The 16,276-nt window shown below is 36.0% G+C and overlaps 1 protein-coding gene across 4 annotated transcripts in view; it reads right to left on the reverse strand.

The window, feature by feature from the left end:
• The window catches only part of MKLN1 (muskelin 1), a 187,448-nt gene that overhangs the window by 45,167 nt on the left and 126,005 nt on the right, over positions 1 to 16,276 (reverse strand). For all 4 annotated transcript variants that reach the window (XM_033432437.2, XM_004272186.3, XM_033432438.2 and 1 more), the window contains 2 exons: positions 13,720 to 13,941; positions 10,471 to 10,600 (listed from right to left, as the gene is read on the reverse strand). In XM_033432437.2, the coding sequence (XP_033288328.1) occupies positions 10,471 to 10,600; positions 13,720 to 13,941 (352 nt within the window). The remainder of the gene's footprint in view (positions 1 to 10,470; positions 10,601 to 13,719; positions 13,942 to 16,276) is intronic.

Here is a 16,276-nt window from a genome sequence, read left to right on the forward strand (position 1 = left end):
GGAAGTTATGGAAAGTTATTATTACCAGTAACGTTGAGAAGAAAAAAAGTACATAATCCAATTTATCAGAATAATGGCACACCTAATATAAAAGATTCTAAATAGAAAGCAATGAAGCCTAGTTACATTAAAAATAAGCACTACCATTTCCTAGCTCAGTAACTAATCTTTATTAATGATAGCAAATCATTAGCTTCAGAGTCTTCTATGTATTGCTGAATTGGCCTTATTTACAGTTAACTCATAGAAGTCTAAAAGGGTCAAAAACATAACTTATCTCTCTCTCTCTCACACACACACGCACACACACACAGATTAAGAAAAAGAAAAACAAAAAAAACTCAATGTCAATAAGCACAATAAGGACATTCCCAGGGCTGAAATGAAAATCAGTAAGATTCTGCTTTTAAGGTTTTCACGAAAATATGTTTATAGATAAATCATATCTTGCAGACATAACTAACATAGCCCTCATTTGTTATTTTCACAGCCTGATAACAGCAAAAAGGAATGAAATTTAACTGTCAAAATTCTGGAGCCAGATGAGGCCTTAAGATCAACTGGTCCAATCCCCTCATTTTCAGATGAATAATCAAGTCCAGAGAAGTTATACAACTTTGCCAAAGCTACTGAAGGATGAGTGGCAGACCCAGATGAAGAGAGACCAAATCTTCTGACTCTGAATTCACTATTCTTTCAATTATATCAATCTGCCACTATGCTCAGGACAGAATGGAATAAACAGTGGCAGATGTGGGAAAATACAGTCGACAGGATTTAAGGAACACAACAAGTAAACACATTAACTACTATAGAACAGGGATTAGACTGTAAGAGCTCTGTATCATCACTGCCCAACTTAGTATCTGGCAAATGTTGAAGACACAATATATGTTTGTTATCTTGAATAATACAGATATGAGAAAGTAATCCCAGTATAATAGACTGAGTTTCTTTAGCAAACCATAAAGTTCTGGTGGTGTGACAGACCTTCTAAACATAATTTTCAACTAGTGTTAAACAGAGCTTACATATGGAGAGTCTGCTAAACCCCTTGTGTTCACATACTTATTGCCAAAAGTTATTCAGAAATAAACCCAAATTTTAGATGTGCTGAATTTTGATGTAATTATGTATGTGTCAGACACAATACTAATAAATCCCTTCTTTCCAAGCAGCTGTCAATCCACTGATTTAAATTAGTTTCTTTCTAAGGGGAACATAAAACTGTTACACTCTAGTTAAAAAAATGAGAGTTGAAAAGAAAATAAGAGTTGATGTTTTTTCAGATCTTAAAATGTTAAATCTGAGATAATTCATTTAAGTAATTATAAAGAGCAATCATTTAAGATTTTACAGTATCTGACTCAATAAAAAATTATAACAAGCAGCAGCAATTTTATAATTAGATATACCGTCTCTAATTGGTCTCAACAGTTCACAAAAATTTCTTCTAAGATTGCAAACAATCCAATTTGAAACTCACATAAAAGCAGTTTTAATCAAGTAACCCACATTACTGAACTGCAGATAAACATAGTAATTATGTGTTAAGTCCATTTCAAATTATAGTAATTAACTGTAATAAAACAGGTTTAGAAGAACAGTTAATAAATAGAATGTTTAAATAAGCTAGAGCATCCATATAATAAAATTGGTATTTTCTCAGAATACTTAATAATGTAGAGGTTTAAATAGTACCCTGTCTTGTCCTTAAAAGGATTTTGAATGGCTTACATAATAAGTAATAATCTAGTAAGATAAAATTAAAATTTAAACAGACTTTTATAAATCAGGTAAAAGTAACTCTATGGGAAGACAATACATATACCATAGTTCTGACATGAGGTTTTCTGATTTGTCTAACTTAATCCAGTGAAAAAACTTTTAGATCTAGAGTACTGAAAAGACTGCATGTTCTTTAGAAATCCTGAATAAAGTCTGTGTATTTCAGTTGAGCTTTCTTACAGGTTTTGAAAAGCAGAGTCAAAATTATACTGCCAGATGAATATTCAGAATCGTGCTAACAATTAAGGTTAGAACCATATGCTCTAATTCCTAACTTGGGTTTGAGGAGTTAAACAATTTCAGGATATAATGATCTATAAGCTAAGATCTGAAAGATGAGTGCAAGTTAGCTACATTTTGGAGGTAGGAGGAAAGAGTGATTCAGGTAGGGAAAAGAGTATGGGCAAAAACCCAAAGGCATGAAAAAATATGCTATCGATAGAGAATTAATATTCAGTGGTCATAAAACAAAGAATTGGTGGCAAGCTGAGGGTGGACACCAAGAATGGGGAACTACCTAAGCTGAGGCGTATCATAAAGGAATCTGAGTCAGGCTGAGTTTAGACTTAATCATGAGGGCAAAGAGGAACGATAAAAAGAGTTTAAGCAAGGGAGAATAAAAATCATCAGGTTTATATTTTTTAAAAGATATTTTCTGGGAATTCCCTGGCGGTCCAGTGGTTAGGACTTGGTGCTTTCACTGCCGGAGGTCTGGGTTTGATCCCTGGTTGGGGAACTAAGATCACATAAGCCTCGCAGCAGGGTCAAAAAATTTTTTTTTCTTATCTTAGTACTAAATCAAAAGGTAAGGTGTCAATCTACTTTTTTTCCCTCCCTATACACAACTGTAAGATCCATGAAGTTAGAGCTTTTATTCACAGTTGTAACCCTAGTGCTTAGATTATTATCTGGCACCTAGTAGGTGACCAAGAAGTATCTGTTGAATAAATGTTGAAGTGTATGGTTCTGTACGTAATTGGTAACGCAGAACAGCTGTATTCTGCTCAAAGTGTGGAGAATGGGTTGGGTGAGGGATGGGGTACACAGGAAGAAGACGACTAGAAACAGAGGCCAAACAGGTGTTGGCAGTCCAAACTAGTGAAATAGCAATGGGAATAGAGAGAAGATGGGAGGTAAAATTAACATGACTTGATTACTGGATAGATCAACCTGTAGGCAGTATTGACATATACTTGTGAAAACTGATATACCCAACAATGACACCAGCCCAAACTAGAGAGTCAAACCATCTCTACTCCTAGAGTAGCCATAAGTGAGATACAATTTTACTTAAAATATAATTTGGGTCACTTACAGACGTGCAAAATAAGGTGAGACATTAAGTAACTTGCCGTGGGTTATTTGATCAAGGACTGAGATAGGCTCTGGAGAGCTAGAACAGTGATCCTCTATCCTGGCCACTGTTCAGAAACCCGTGGGGTAGGAGAGGAGGGTGCACAGGAAAGACAGAGAACAGGAGGCTTAAAGAAGAGAGCAGAGAAGGGAAAAATGGGAAGGAAGAGAGGGAGGAAGAGAGAAGAGTAAAGGAAGGAGGGATGGAAGTGACTTATGGGAAGGAGAGAGGGAGAGAGAAAAAAATAAGAAAGAAAAATGAAAAGAAAGTAATTTCAGTTTCACTCTAATATGCCAACAGAGCCACTGAGGTTCCACAATTCTACGTAATAATGGCAACATTTTTAGGCAGGAAAATTTTCCGAGTAGTTCTAACCAGATACTCAATTCTGCCATAAAAATCCTCAGTGGTTGTACATATAGGCTTTGGACAATGCAACTTACAGGCATACTGTCAAAATTAACCACTTGGAAAATGTACATTTAGACAAAAGTGATACTTTCAAAACTTTAATCAGATCAAAACCCTAGCATTCATTTGCAGCAACATGGATGGACATTCTAAGTGAAGTAAGTCAGCCAGAGAAAGACAAATATCATACGATACTACTTACATGTGGAACCTCATGTAACAGACTCACAGACATAGAAAACAAACTTATGGTTACCAAAGGGGAAGGGGGGTCAGAGGGATAAATTAAGAATTTGGGATTATCAGATATAAACTACTATATATAAAATAGATAAACAACAAGGTCCTACTGTATAGCACAGCGTACTTTATTCAGTATCTTGTAATAAAGTATAATGGAAAAGAATCTGAAAAACAGTATATATACACACATATATGTATTGGGTTGGCCAAACGGTTTGTTCGTTTTTTCCCATATGATGGCTCTAGCAGCAGTTAGTTGTCTTTAACTTCATTTGAAACAATTTTGTTAGATTGTGACAGCTGTCATATCAGCGTGCATTTAAAAAAAGACATCAAAACTGGTGAATTTCTGTGTAGCCATTTTAATATTTAAGATGGAAGAAAAAAGCACCATTTTCGGCATATTATTTCAAGAAAGGTAAAAACACAACTGGAACGCAAAAAAAGACTTGTGCAGCATATGGAGAAGGTGCTGTGACTGATCGAACATGTCAAAAGTGGTTTGCGAAGTTTCGTGCTGCAGATTCTTACTGGATGATGCTCCACGGTCGGGTAGACCAGTTGAAGTTGACAGCAATCAAATTGAGACATTAATTGAGAACAATCAACGTTATACCACACAGGAGATAGCCGACATATTCAAAATATCCAAATCAAGCACTGAAACTCATTTGCACAAGCTTGGTTATGTTCATCGCTTTGATGTTTGGGTTCCACGTAAGTTAAGTGGGAAAAGCCTTCTTGACTGTATTTCCGCATGCGATTCTCTACTTAAATGTAATAAAAACGTTCCGTTTTTAAAACAATTTGTGATGGGAGATGAAAAGTAATAATATGGAAGGGAAGAGATGGTGGGGCAAGCAAAATGAACCACTACCAACCACACCAAAGGCCGGTCTTCAGCCAAAGAAGGTGATGTTGTGTATATGGTGGGATTGGAAGGGAGTCCCCTATTACGAGCTCCTTCCGGAAAACCAAATGATTAATTCCAATAAGTACTGCTCCCAATTAGACCAACTTGAAAGCAGCACTCGATGAAAAGCGCCCAGAATTAGTCAACAGAAAAGGCATAATCTTCCATCAGGATAACGTTAAGACCTCATGTTTCTTTGATGATCAGGCAAAAGCTGTTACAGCTTGGCTGGGAAGTTCTGATTCATCCGCCGTATTCACCAGACATTGCACATCTGATTTCCATCTATTTCGGTCTTTACAAAATTCTCTTAACGGAAAATATTTCAATTCCCTGGAAGACTGTAAAAGGCACCTGGAAGAGTTCTTTGCTCAAAAAGATAAAAAGTTCTGGCAAGATGGAATTACGAAGTTGCCTGAAAGATGGCAGAAGGTAGTGGAACAAAAGGGTGACTACATTGTTCAATAAAGTTCTTGGTGAAAATGAAAAATGTGTCTTTTATTTTTACTTAAAAACCTAAGGCACTTTTTGGCCAACCCAATATATATACATACTACAGAAAACTGAAACACTGCTGTACACCAGAAACCTACATAACATTGTAAATCAATTATACTTCAATTAAAAGAAAAGAAAAGAAAAGAAAAAACCACCTAGCATTAAACCTTTTAATAACCTTCTATGTTATTCGCGGGGGGGAAATCCAAATTTCTTGTATTTGTATTGTACAAAGCACTGAATAATTATTTCTCTAACCTCATTGTTCACATCAACTTGCCTCACCCTTGATCTGCACTAGCACCCCCTCTGTTTCTGGAACACATTAAATTCTTTCCTGCTTTGATATCTTTGTACATGCATTTCTCTCAGTTTTTAACATGGTTCTTCCTAATTCTCTACTTCTTTTCTTAAATCTTAAAGATTACGTCCTCAGAGATGGTTTCCCAACCTACTCTACCTAAATGGGACCTTCCATGATACTCATTACTGTAGCATCCAATTTTTTTCTTCACAGTACTTAGAAGGCAAGTGCAGGCAAGTGAGTCCTTTGAGAGAAGGGATCTTGTCCCCTAGGTCCATAGCTATGGATCTAAACATACTTGGCATATACAAAGCGCTGAAATATATTGGGAGAAAAGAAGGGAGAAGGTCAAACTTAGATGCTAGTAGGTGACCAAAAAATACTATTAAATTAACCAACGAACTTGTCTGCATTGTGGGATAAATTACCATATCAATTAAAAATTAAAAAACACATAGCAAAATTGGTGATTCTGATTTTATAAAAGTTGATTATAGCAGTAATTAAGGAATGAATCCACTTGTCTTAGTAATAAAACCACAGTGATGAAAAAAATTATCACAATTTAAGTTTAAAAATAGCAGAATATAAAATTGTGCTAAATTTTATAGAATAAATACATTTAAAAGACTAGAAGGAAATACATTAAAATGTTAACAGATTATGTCTGGATGGTTTGATATATTTTCTTTTTTGCATCTTTCTGTATTTTTCAAATTCTCTACAATGAGCATATTATTACTCTTAAAATCAAAACAAAATTGAACAAAAAGAGCAATTATCATACTATGCTGGCTCTAAAGCTATCCATAGCCATGAATGAAACATACTGACCAATTCTGCAAATTACTAAATAATATCTCATTTTTTAAAATCTTCAAATGTCATTAAAGTCTACTTATTATTATAGTGCATTTTTTGCTAAATCTTTACCACTATCACTCTGCCACTTTTTCCTTTTAATCTTGGAAGTAGTTTAGTATGGTCAAAAACAAAGCAAAACAAACAAAAAAAAACCTTCTTTGCACTCCAACTTCTAAATCCCAGCTCTATCATTATCTAGTTATGTATTACTGAGATACTACTTCACTGAGTTCAATTTTTCTCATCTGGTAAATGAGAATAATACCACCAATTAGAACTATTTATAAAGCTCCATGCTTAGTGACTGGCTTTTAGTACGGTCTAAATAAAGAATAGCTACTATAATCCATCAGAATATTACCTAGTAGATAGATTATAAGCACTCTGAGAGACCATGACCATCTAGCTCCACTGTATCCCTCCCTAGTCTAGCACTGAGCCAGTATGTAGGAGTTTTCAACACATACTTGTCAAACCAATTACTATCTTCACTAGCTTTTTCAGGTAGAGCTGCATTAGGATTGTAGGGGATTATTACCTCCATCTGCCTAGTTATTTTAATGGAAAATTAGACTAAATCTTAAAAACTAGAGGAAATCAAAGATTAAATCATATACCTCCACATTATCCTATGGTAGTAGAAAATAAATGAGTAAACAAATAAGACAGAATTTTAGATAGGATAAGTAATATTATTAGCCATTTCTTATAATATTTCTTTCCATATTTTTACATAACATCACTACCTACTGACCTCCTGTTATAGTAGATGAAGAACTTTATCAATACCACATTGACGCTATCCTCCCACTAAATTTTATCCCAATTTTTGGTTAAATTGATTGTAGTTTTTGCATTATTATGATTAGGAAAATACTGCTCACTGTAGAGCCAAGAAATGTACTATGATGATGCCTGATTTTAAAAAATTTTTCTTTTCCTACTATGTTCGTATCCTTACTCTTTTACATCAGGTATTATTTACTGATTAACACCTTTTCATTCCAATTGCTCAAACATATCTATTTAGTCTACTTTTATCTGGAAACCTCACTTTTGGTGAGGAAGAGAGGTCTACTTTCCTGTGTCCTCCTGCTCCAATCTGAACTGGATGCTCATAGCTTTGCTGTGCAGGTATCATCTTGGGATGGCCCTTCACTGCTTTCCTGTGTTAGATTCTCTTTTCCTCAGCTCTCAGCATGTTTTCTTTTTAACTACTTTTACTCTCTTTTGTTAGTGTATATGGTGTACTTTTTAACTACTTTTACTCCCTTTTGTTAGTGTATATGGTGTACTAACTTCCTAAAAAAGAGTGCATAAAAGATCTATCATTTTTTTAACCTGTGTGGCAGACACTCTTAATTACACGATCCAACAGCCATTTCCAAACCCCTTCCCCTATGTACCATATAAAGGCTGGAAAAGCTAATCGCTTGCTTTCCCAGACTCTCTTGAAGCCAGGTTTCACAGTTCTAGTCAACAAAATGTAAGTAGGGAGCTTTCTGTGTACGTTTTGCTCTCCTTCCTTTTTTCCTATCTGGAATGAAGACATGTTTGAGGTACTTCAGCCAACTTGCCACCATGAGGCTACAGCGAGTTAAAAATAGAAAAACAAAGACTAAAATAACCTGAGGGCCTTCATGACATTTCTTGAGTCACTACATCAGTCCCAGATTATCTACATCTGGATTTCTTGTCCAGTGAGAGAAAAGAGTCCCTATTTTTTAAGCCATTCTTCTCTTGGTTTTCTATTACTTGCAAACAAACACATACCCCACCAATAAACCTGTTATATCTGAAAATACTATTTCTTCCTTCTTGGCTAGGAACAGAATTCCAGGTTGATGATAATTTTCCTTCAGAATTTTTAAGACCTTGTTTCCCCTTATCAGCTTCCAATGTTGCTGAAAATTCCTATCATTCTAAGATCTGTTCCTTTGAATCTAACCTTATTTTACAGTGGCAGCTTCTTAGATATTCTTTTTATGGCTGGTATGTAAAATTCCACAACGAACAATGATGTGCCTTCCGATTGAGAAGGTTTTTTTTTTCTTCCTAAATTCAATGTACTGACTTCCAAAGGGGGCCATTTATAATTTGCAGACCAATACTTTCCAGTTTAGGAAAATTTTCTGTTAATTCTTTGTTTTATAATCTAGTCTCCTCCATTTCCTTGTTCTCCATAGTTGGAGAAACTGTTATGAGTTCAACACTGGACCTCCTATATTGATTTTCTAATATCCTTATTTTCTCCAACTTCTATCTCTGTCTCTTTGTCTATTTTTAGGGAGACAGATGTCTTACAACTCTCCTACTTTTTATTTTAACAAAATTTATTTCCAAAAGTCTCTGATCTTTCATTACATCCTATTATTGTTTTATGGATGCAGTATCCTTTTCTCTACCAAAAGTGATCTTGATCATTATTATTTTCATGTACTTGTGTTCAGTGCACCACTCCAGATTTCTGTTTTCAGGTTTGTTTTGTTTTTGTCTCTCTCTTTCATAGGGAAGGTCCTAATACAGAAGATACTTAACTGACAGTTCATTAAGAGTGAAGAAATAGGGGCTTCCCTAGTGGCGCAGTGGTTGAGAGTCCTCCTGCTGATGCAGGGGACACGGGTTCATGCCCCGGTCCGGGAAGATATCACATGCCGCGGAGTGGCTGGGCCCGTAAGCCATGGCCGCTGAGCCTGTGCGTCCGGAGCCTGTGCTCCGCAACGGGAGAGGCCACAACAGTGAGAGGCCTGCGTACCGCAAAAAAAAAAAAAAAAGAAGGAAATGCTTCCTGAGCTCATGATGTATGGCAGACACTTGACTCAGCTGATCTTAGTTAGACCTCATAACACCCTAACAGGTGGCTACCAATACTCCAAAAAAAAAAAGAGTGAAGAAATAAAATTTAATTGAAAACAGTATGTGTACAACTGTAGGCAACACAGTAGGGGGACTGGGCCACGAAGGTAGCCACTGTACTGGCGGCCAACAGGCAAGATTAGACATTTTATGGGCGGGGGAGGGGGAGCATATCCCCAAACAACAGTATCTGGAAATCTTTTTTATGAGGCCATATTTTTCTCCAGAGAAAGTGATACTAACCTTTTGTAGGAGACACATGCCTAGCGTCATGAGAGCAGGGAAATGGTTAGAAGTTCCACTGTTCAGTACCTGGACTTAATTCTATTTTCTACCCTGTTCCCTCTGCCTCCACAGAGCCTCTATTTCCCTCAGAAAATAAAGCTCTAGCCTCTGCCCAGTAGGAAGTATGGGAGAAAGATCCTGAGGGTCAAACTACTTCACCATGCATTTTTTTACGATGGTGCTATCTTGTTTTTTAAAAAAATTCCTCCTAAATATAAACAACTATTTTAAAATATATATATATATATATTTATAAATAATAGATAAAAGGAAAAGCAAGCTGATCTAATTTCTCACCCTTTGCTCTAATTAGGCATTTTAAACCATTGGGTCTTAAACAAATACCATTCTTCTGTGTATACCAATCACAAGCAAAGTGACTACTAAGCAGGGTAACTATGTAAATTATCCAAAATAAGACACTTTTGAGAGTGAATGGGGCACTATTAATAATTATACATGAACTGGCATTATCTCAGGCAAACTAGTTACCCTATCACCAGGAGAATAACTTCCTGGATGCAGAGCTTGTAAAGCTATATGGCATTACCAATGAATTATGTGAAGTCTTCCCTCAGAACAAAGACATACTCTACTATATGTGCCTAATATACAAGTCACTTTAGTGAGGTGGAAAGAATTAGCAAATACAGGATAATACAGTTTTTAAGTTATTAATTCTTACAATCACCCATTACAAGCACACACACAATTCCTTTAGAAATTCACACATTGTCTTTCTGCTCAAAGGAAATCACAATAATAATTCATATAGTATTTTTAAACAGGTTGAATTAAATAGTTTAGCTGGTAGAGGGTTTTCTTCCTTTTAGAATCACTTCAGTTAAACAAATGGGAAAAGGATAAAGAATGGTTAGAAAGAAAAGAAAATGGGATATAGTCTTCTACCTAAAGTAATTAAGACATGAGAGAAGAATCACTAAATGCCTTTACCCATTCCAGAGTCTTTCTTGGTACCATCTGATATTATGTCTACATGATCAGAATCCACATCATAACTAAAGAAATCATTCAAATAGGTCTTTGATCGCTGGCCACCAAATACATATAAGCAACGATTTTTCTGAAAAATAAGAAAAAAAGGGCAAAGAAGAAAAAAAAGTCATTTCCACGAAGAATTCAGAATGATCCTTTTAAAATTTAAAACTCTAAAAAAGTAATTTCACGAGAGATTCCATGCAATGGAGTACTATACTGGTACAAAGCAGAATATGGAAGCTCTCTATATACTGCTAACAGGTAATCTCTAAGATATCCTATTAAAGTAAAAAAAGAGCAAGGTGCAGAATAATGGCTATAGGGTGCTGCCTTTGTGTAAGAAAGGAGAAATAGTAATGTGTGTTGTGTTTGTTTCTTTCTTCAAAAAGAAACAAAGGAAACTAATAAAGGACAGCTATAGGGGAAGTGACAGAACAGGAAGACAGGGATAAAAACCATATATCTCCAAAAGGATACTGACTTATGGTTTTGCCTTTAGAACTATGTATATGTTTTTACTTAATTAGAAAACAAAATTAACTTAAAAGAAAAAATAATCTTTGAAAAAAAGTGAAACAAATAAGCCTATATACAAAGCCTGTATACAAAGATATGATCACACAGAGACACGTGATCACACAGAGAAGTAGTATTTCTAGTGATTTTAATTCTTGTTTTTGACTCCCATCCCTAGTAGGCAATATCTTAAACAGAAAAATAATCAGAAAGCAATCTTAAACAGCACTCAGTGATTTTGTTGTTAGTTTTGCTATTCTGTAAACTATTATAGAAAGACAGAGCAAGTAACATATCGTCATTAAGAAGCAGGATTTTAACCTTAAAAGATACACAAAAACAAAATCAAAGATATTAAATTTTAAAACTCTATGATCTTAAATTTGACTTGGACATATCAGTATGAACTCATGATTTTTCTCTTACTAAAAAAGACATACATACATATATGCACGTGTCCATATATGCAAAGGTATACTGGGAGGTGGGCACTCCCACTGGCTGAAGATAGAGAAAAATTAAGGGATCAAAAAGAATAATGGGGCTTCCCTGGTGGCGCAGTGGTTGAGAGTCTGCCTGCCGATGCAGGGGACACGGGTTCGTACCCCGGTCTGGGAAGATCCCACATGCCGCGGAGTGGCTGGGCCCGTGAGCCATGGCCACTGAGCCTGCGCGTCCAGAGCCTGTTCTCCACAGGGAGAGGCCACAACAGCGAGAGGCCCGCATACCGCAAAAAAAAAAAAAAAAAAGAATAATGACAGCATTGGATTAAACACATAAAATAAATAAAATTCCCAAGTTCATAATAATAATTAAAAAAGCCCAAAAACATTGGTAAACTCTAGAGCCTCAGCTCATTAACATGAAAAGGTGACAGAGGAAAAGAATCAAACATTTATATTACCTATCCTGTGCGGTTTACATATTAGGGTAGCCAGTTAGTTAACGAGGATAAGCTTTTATAGTACAATCACAGTTAATAAATGAAGAAACTATGTGATTAGAAAAATGACCATTTTTCAAACCCTACTAAAATCTATGACTATAGATTAGTCTATGACTATAGTCACTATAGTCTGTGACTATCAGTGGCTGCTAAACCCATCAGATAACAAGTTGACAGGAAACTTTATAATTGATCAATCAGGCTGTTAACACCTAAACCCACCAGAACAATTTTAACATCACCAAAAGTATGACAACTACACATTAAATGTCTCTTTATATCTTGCAATTAGACCAGCTGTGAAGTATTCTTGCAACTCCCCTTTTGGCCTGCCCTGAAAAGCAGAGTGATTCTAAACTAAATTCAAGCCTCTGGATCTACACACCAGCTCACAGGAAATACCGAAGATAGAGGATCATGTTAAATGACACCATGAGTATAAAATCGGTCAAACTGAGAAAATGGGAAATTCTAGATTTACTTGCTTTAACAAGTAAGTGGTATACAGAGGGAAAAAAATAGGAGAGGGGAGTACTGTTATGGATTAGAAGAAATTTAAGAGCTTTAACAACCAAATGCAATATACATAGACCTTTTCTGGATCCTGACTTGGATAAAACAACTATGAAAAGGTATTTTTCAGTATTTTAGGGAAAAAATGAATGCAATATTAAATGATATAAAGAAATCATTTTTGTCAATACTTTGGTTGGGTTTTATAATGATACTATAATTATGTTTTTAAAACGTCCTTACCTGTTAGTGATACAATACGGTATTTATAGGTGTAATGATACAATGTCTGGAATTTGCTTCAAAATACCCCAACACAGTAAAATTTAAGAATAAACTTAAAAATCAAAGAAACATTAAAAAAAAGATATAAGTGGGTTAGATATATGAAAAACGAACAGTCGAATAATGCTAACTGTTGAAACTGATAAATAAGTACATGGGAATTTATTATATTCTTCTCTCTACTTTGGTATATGTTAAAAATATTCCACAGTGTATTTTTAAAGTTATGTTCACAGCAAGAAGCCCAAGTTTTCACTATAGCACATAAAAAGGTTAAAGAGGGCTTCCCTGGTGGCGCAGTGGTTGAGAGTCCACCTGCTGATGCAGGGGACACGGGTTCGTGCCCCGGTCTGGGAGGATCCCACATGCCGCGGAGTGGCTGGGCCCATGAGACATGGCTGCTGAGCCTGCGTGTCTGGAGCCTGTGCTCCGCAGTGGGAAAGGCCACAACGGTGAGAGGCCCGCATACCGCAAAAAAAAAGAAAAAAAAAAAAGGTTAAAGAAATGTCTGTATGCTGGTTTTTGCTGATAAATTTTAATTCTATTAAGTCAATTCTTAACCCTTTGCACTTAATGGAGAGTAGCAGAGGGGAAAATAAGAACAGATAAGAAAATTGATCTTCTAGACACTAAGAGAAAACAGTAAGTAGAAAGGTATATAAGAAAGAGAAATAGCTACTACATATAAGCAGTGAAGTTAGTCATTAAAGTGCCTAGATTAGTACTCAGCTGATAACTACTTAGGAATTATTAGGTTGACAGAAGAATCTTATAATTAGCAAACAGTTCCGTGTTAAAGGTAGCTTTGTTTTTGTCTATCATTGCCAACACATTTATTTCTAATGAAAAATTTACTCTTACTGAAGAATTAGATTTCACCACTTCTTTTCCTATTGAGAGATACATGACACAATAACATAAGACAATGTACAGAATATTCTTACTGAGTGGAATAGCATGCAGTGTCCTATACGAGACTGGATGTCCTCAGGCCCAGCATTACAGGAGTCCTCTCGAAGAAGTTTCCAGGTTTGACACTGACAGTTGAAAGCAAACAATCCACTGAATTGTGGTTCACTGGCTCTGCTGTCGTCTACACTGCCATTACACGTCAAAATTCTACCACCAAAGGTGTAGATCATATGTTTTTCTGAGTCCATACACATCTATAGAACAAGGCAAAGATTGAATAGTTTTAGATTGTTCCTATCATATGTGCTAAAATGAAACCAATGTGTGCGGTTTTAGAATCTCAAAGAAAGTGAACATTGTCTTAATAACATCAAATACCATCCCTGATTATCATATGCACTTATTAAAATACTGCTCAACACCTGGCAGAGATTCAGGATGGATTTCTAAATACCTTTTCAGGTTTCCATTTTTTTTCCAGTGAGAATAAAATATGCTGGGTTAAGGAGCTTTATGCTTTCTTGAAGCTGCATAATTTTTACCAAATCAACCAATAATACATTAGGTACTGACTTATAACTAAGAGTAAACACTGATCATACTCTGTGGGCAAACAGTAATCACATCCTCCTTATAAAAACTCCCTTCTCTCCATTCTAGGCAAGCATTCCTCTTGCTACCATTTAATAAGAGAGAAAATATGTGAATAAGAGTGATGCAGCTTAATTCATCTCTCTGCATTTATTTTACAAAATTCTTCAAATTATGTTGTTACCAGATAGCAAAACACACACAAGAAAAGACATTTGCAGCAATCAGTCTCCAGGTGAAACAAATTCTATTTCGAAGAATACGTAAGTTCAAGTTGGTAATTAGATGCTGAATACAAGTGGCATTTATGTTTAAAGAATAAAGTGTATGTAAAACACCTATTTTTTTATTGTTGTTGCTAAAGCACAAATACTAGCCATTATATGTTCAATTCTCTCCTCCCATCAATTTACTCCTGCTACTTATCTATTTTTTGTATTGTTTTTAATAAGAAACTATTAAAATAATTGTAAAGCTTATTTTAAAATTAATATTAAATATTAAAAAGAAAGGATTCTAGCGCCTCCTAATCTTTCTTTACCTACCACTAAAAAGATTCACTCACTTGCCATTTCCCAGGTTTCTGGCAGACTTCCATAAATTAAGATGAAAATCTACAGTTCCTTAAGGGTGAAATCTTCGGGAACATGGTTGAAAAACTGAGATGTCAAAGCTTTCATGTCCCTGGCACTACAGTAAGAAAAGTGATCCTACCCTTTAATCTTAAATGATTATATCATGAAAAGCAATCCATACATTGTTGAGGGACACACATAATGTGAGTGTATTTACATTTTCGTAAGTTCACAGATTCATACTAATTTGGTTCAATCTCTGTTATCTAGCCCCTACGGTTCTACTTTATATGGCTACAAAGGGAGCTTCTCTTTCCTTTTGGGGATATTTAAATTTCATTTTGATATAGCTATTCTCATTTGTTATCAGGGGAGAGGCATAAACATCTTTATCTTAGTAGCTCTTTCTTGCATAGCAGACCAAACCAACCCAAAAAGGGAGGGACAAAGATACTGTTTAGCTTGATTCTTCCCCGTATCTTAGAACAATGACACAAAACAGAAACAATTTTATTCCTTCAGCTTGGTTCTTCCCTGAATAAGATAGGTAGTTTCAATGTGGGTCAATTATCAAATAACAAGTTTTTGTTTGTTTGTTTGTTTTTGGTTTTTTTTTGCGGGTACGCGGGCCTCTCACTGTTGTGGCCTTTCCCGTTGCAGAGCACAGGCTCCGTTGCAGAGCACACAGGCTCCGGACGTGCAGGCCCAGCCGCTCCGCTGCATGTGGGATCTTCCCGGACCGGGGCACGAACCCGTGTCCCCTGCATCGGCAGGCGGACTCTCAACCACTGCGCCACCAGGGAAGCCCCAAATAACAAGTTTTAATCACTCTAGGAAACTTTATGTTGTTCATAACAAGTTTTAATCACTCTAGGAAACTTTATGTTGTTCATCAGTTTATGGTTTCCTTTTAATTTTTAATCTCTGAAAAATGTTTGAAAATCCAATGGCTTATTAAACTCTGTGAGATCATAGAATCTTTTCCCTCAAGACTTGAAGAAATCTTTTAAGCCTACTCTGTCAGGTTAGGTATATTTAATTTCTAAAAGCAAATAAACAGGACTTCCCTGGTGGCGCAGCAGTTAAGAATCTGCCTGCCAATGCAGGGGACACAGGTTCCAGCCCTGGTCCCGGAAGATCCCACATGCTGTGGAGCAACTAAGCCCGTGGGCCACAACTACAAAGCCTGTGCTCTAGAGCCCGCAAGCCACAACTACTGAAGCCTGCACGCCTAGAGCCCGTGCTCTGCAACAAGAGAAGCCACCACAATGAGACGCCCACGCACCGCAACAAAAGAGTAGCCCCGCTCACTGCAACTAGAAAAAGCCCGCGCAGCAACAAAGACGCAACACAGCCATAAATAAATAAATAAGTAAATAATAAATAAATTAAAATAAAATAAAAGCAAATAAATAATGGATAG

This window comes from Orcinus orca, chromosome 9 (genome assembly GCF_937001465.1).
Source record: "Orcinus orca chromosome 9, mOrcOrc1.1, whole genome shotgun sequence".
In the NCBI taxonomy this organism is placed as follows: Eukaryota; Metazoa; Chordata; class Mammalia; order Artiodactyla; family Delphinidae; genus Orcinus; species Orcinus orca.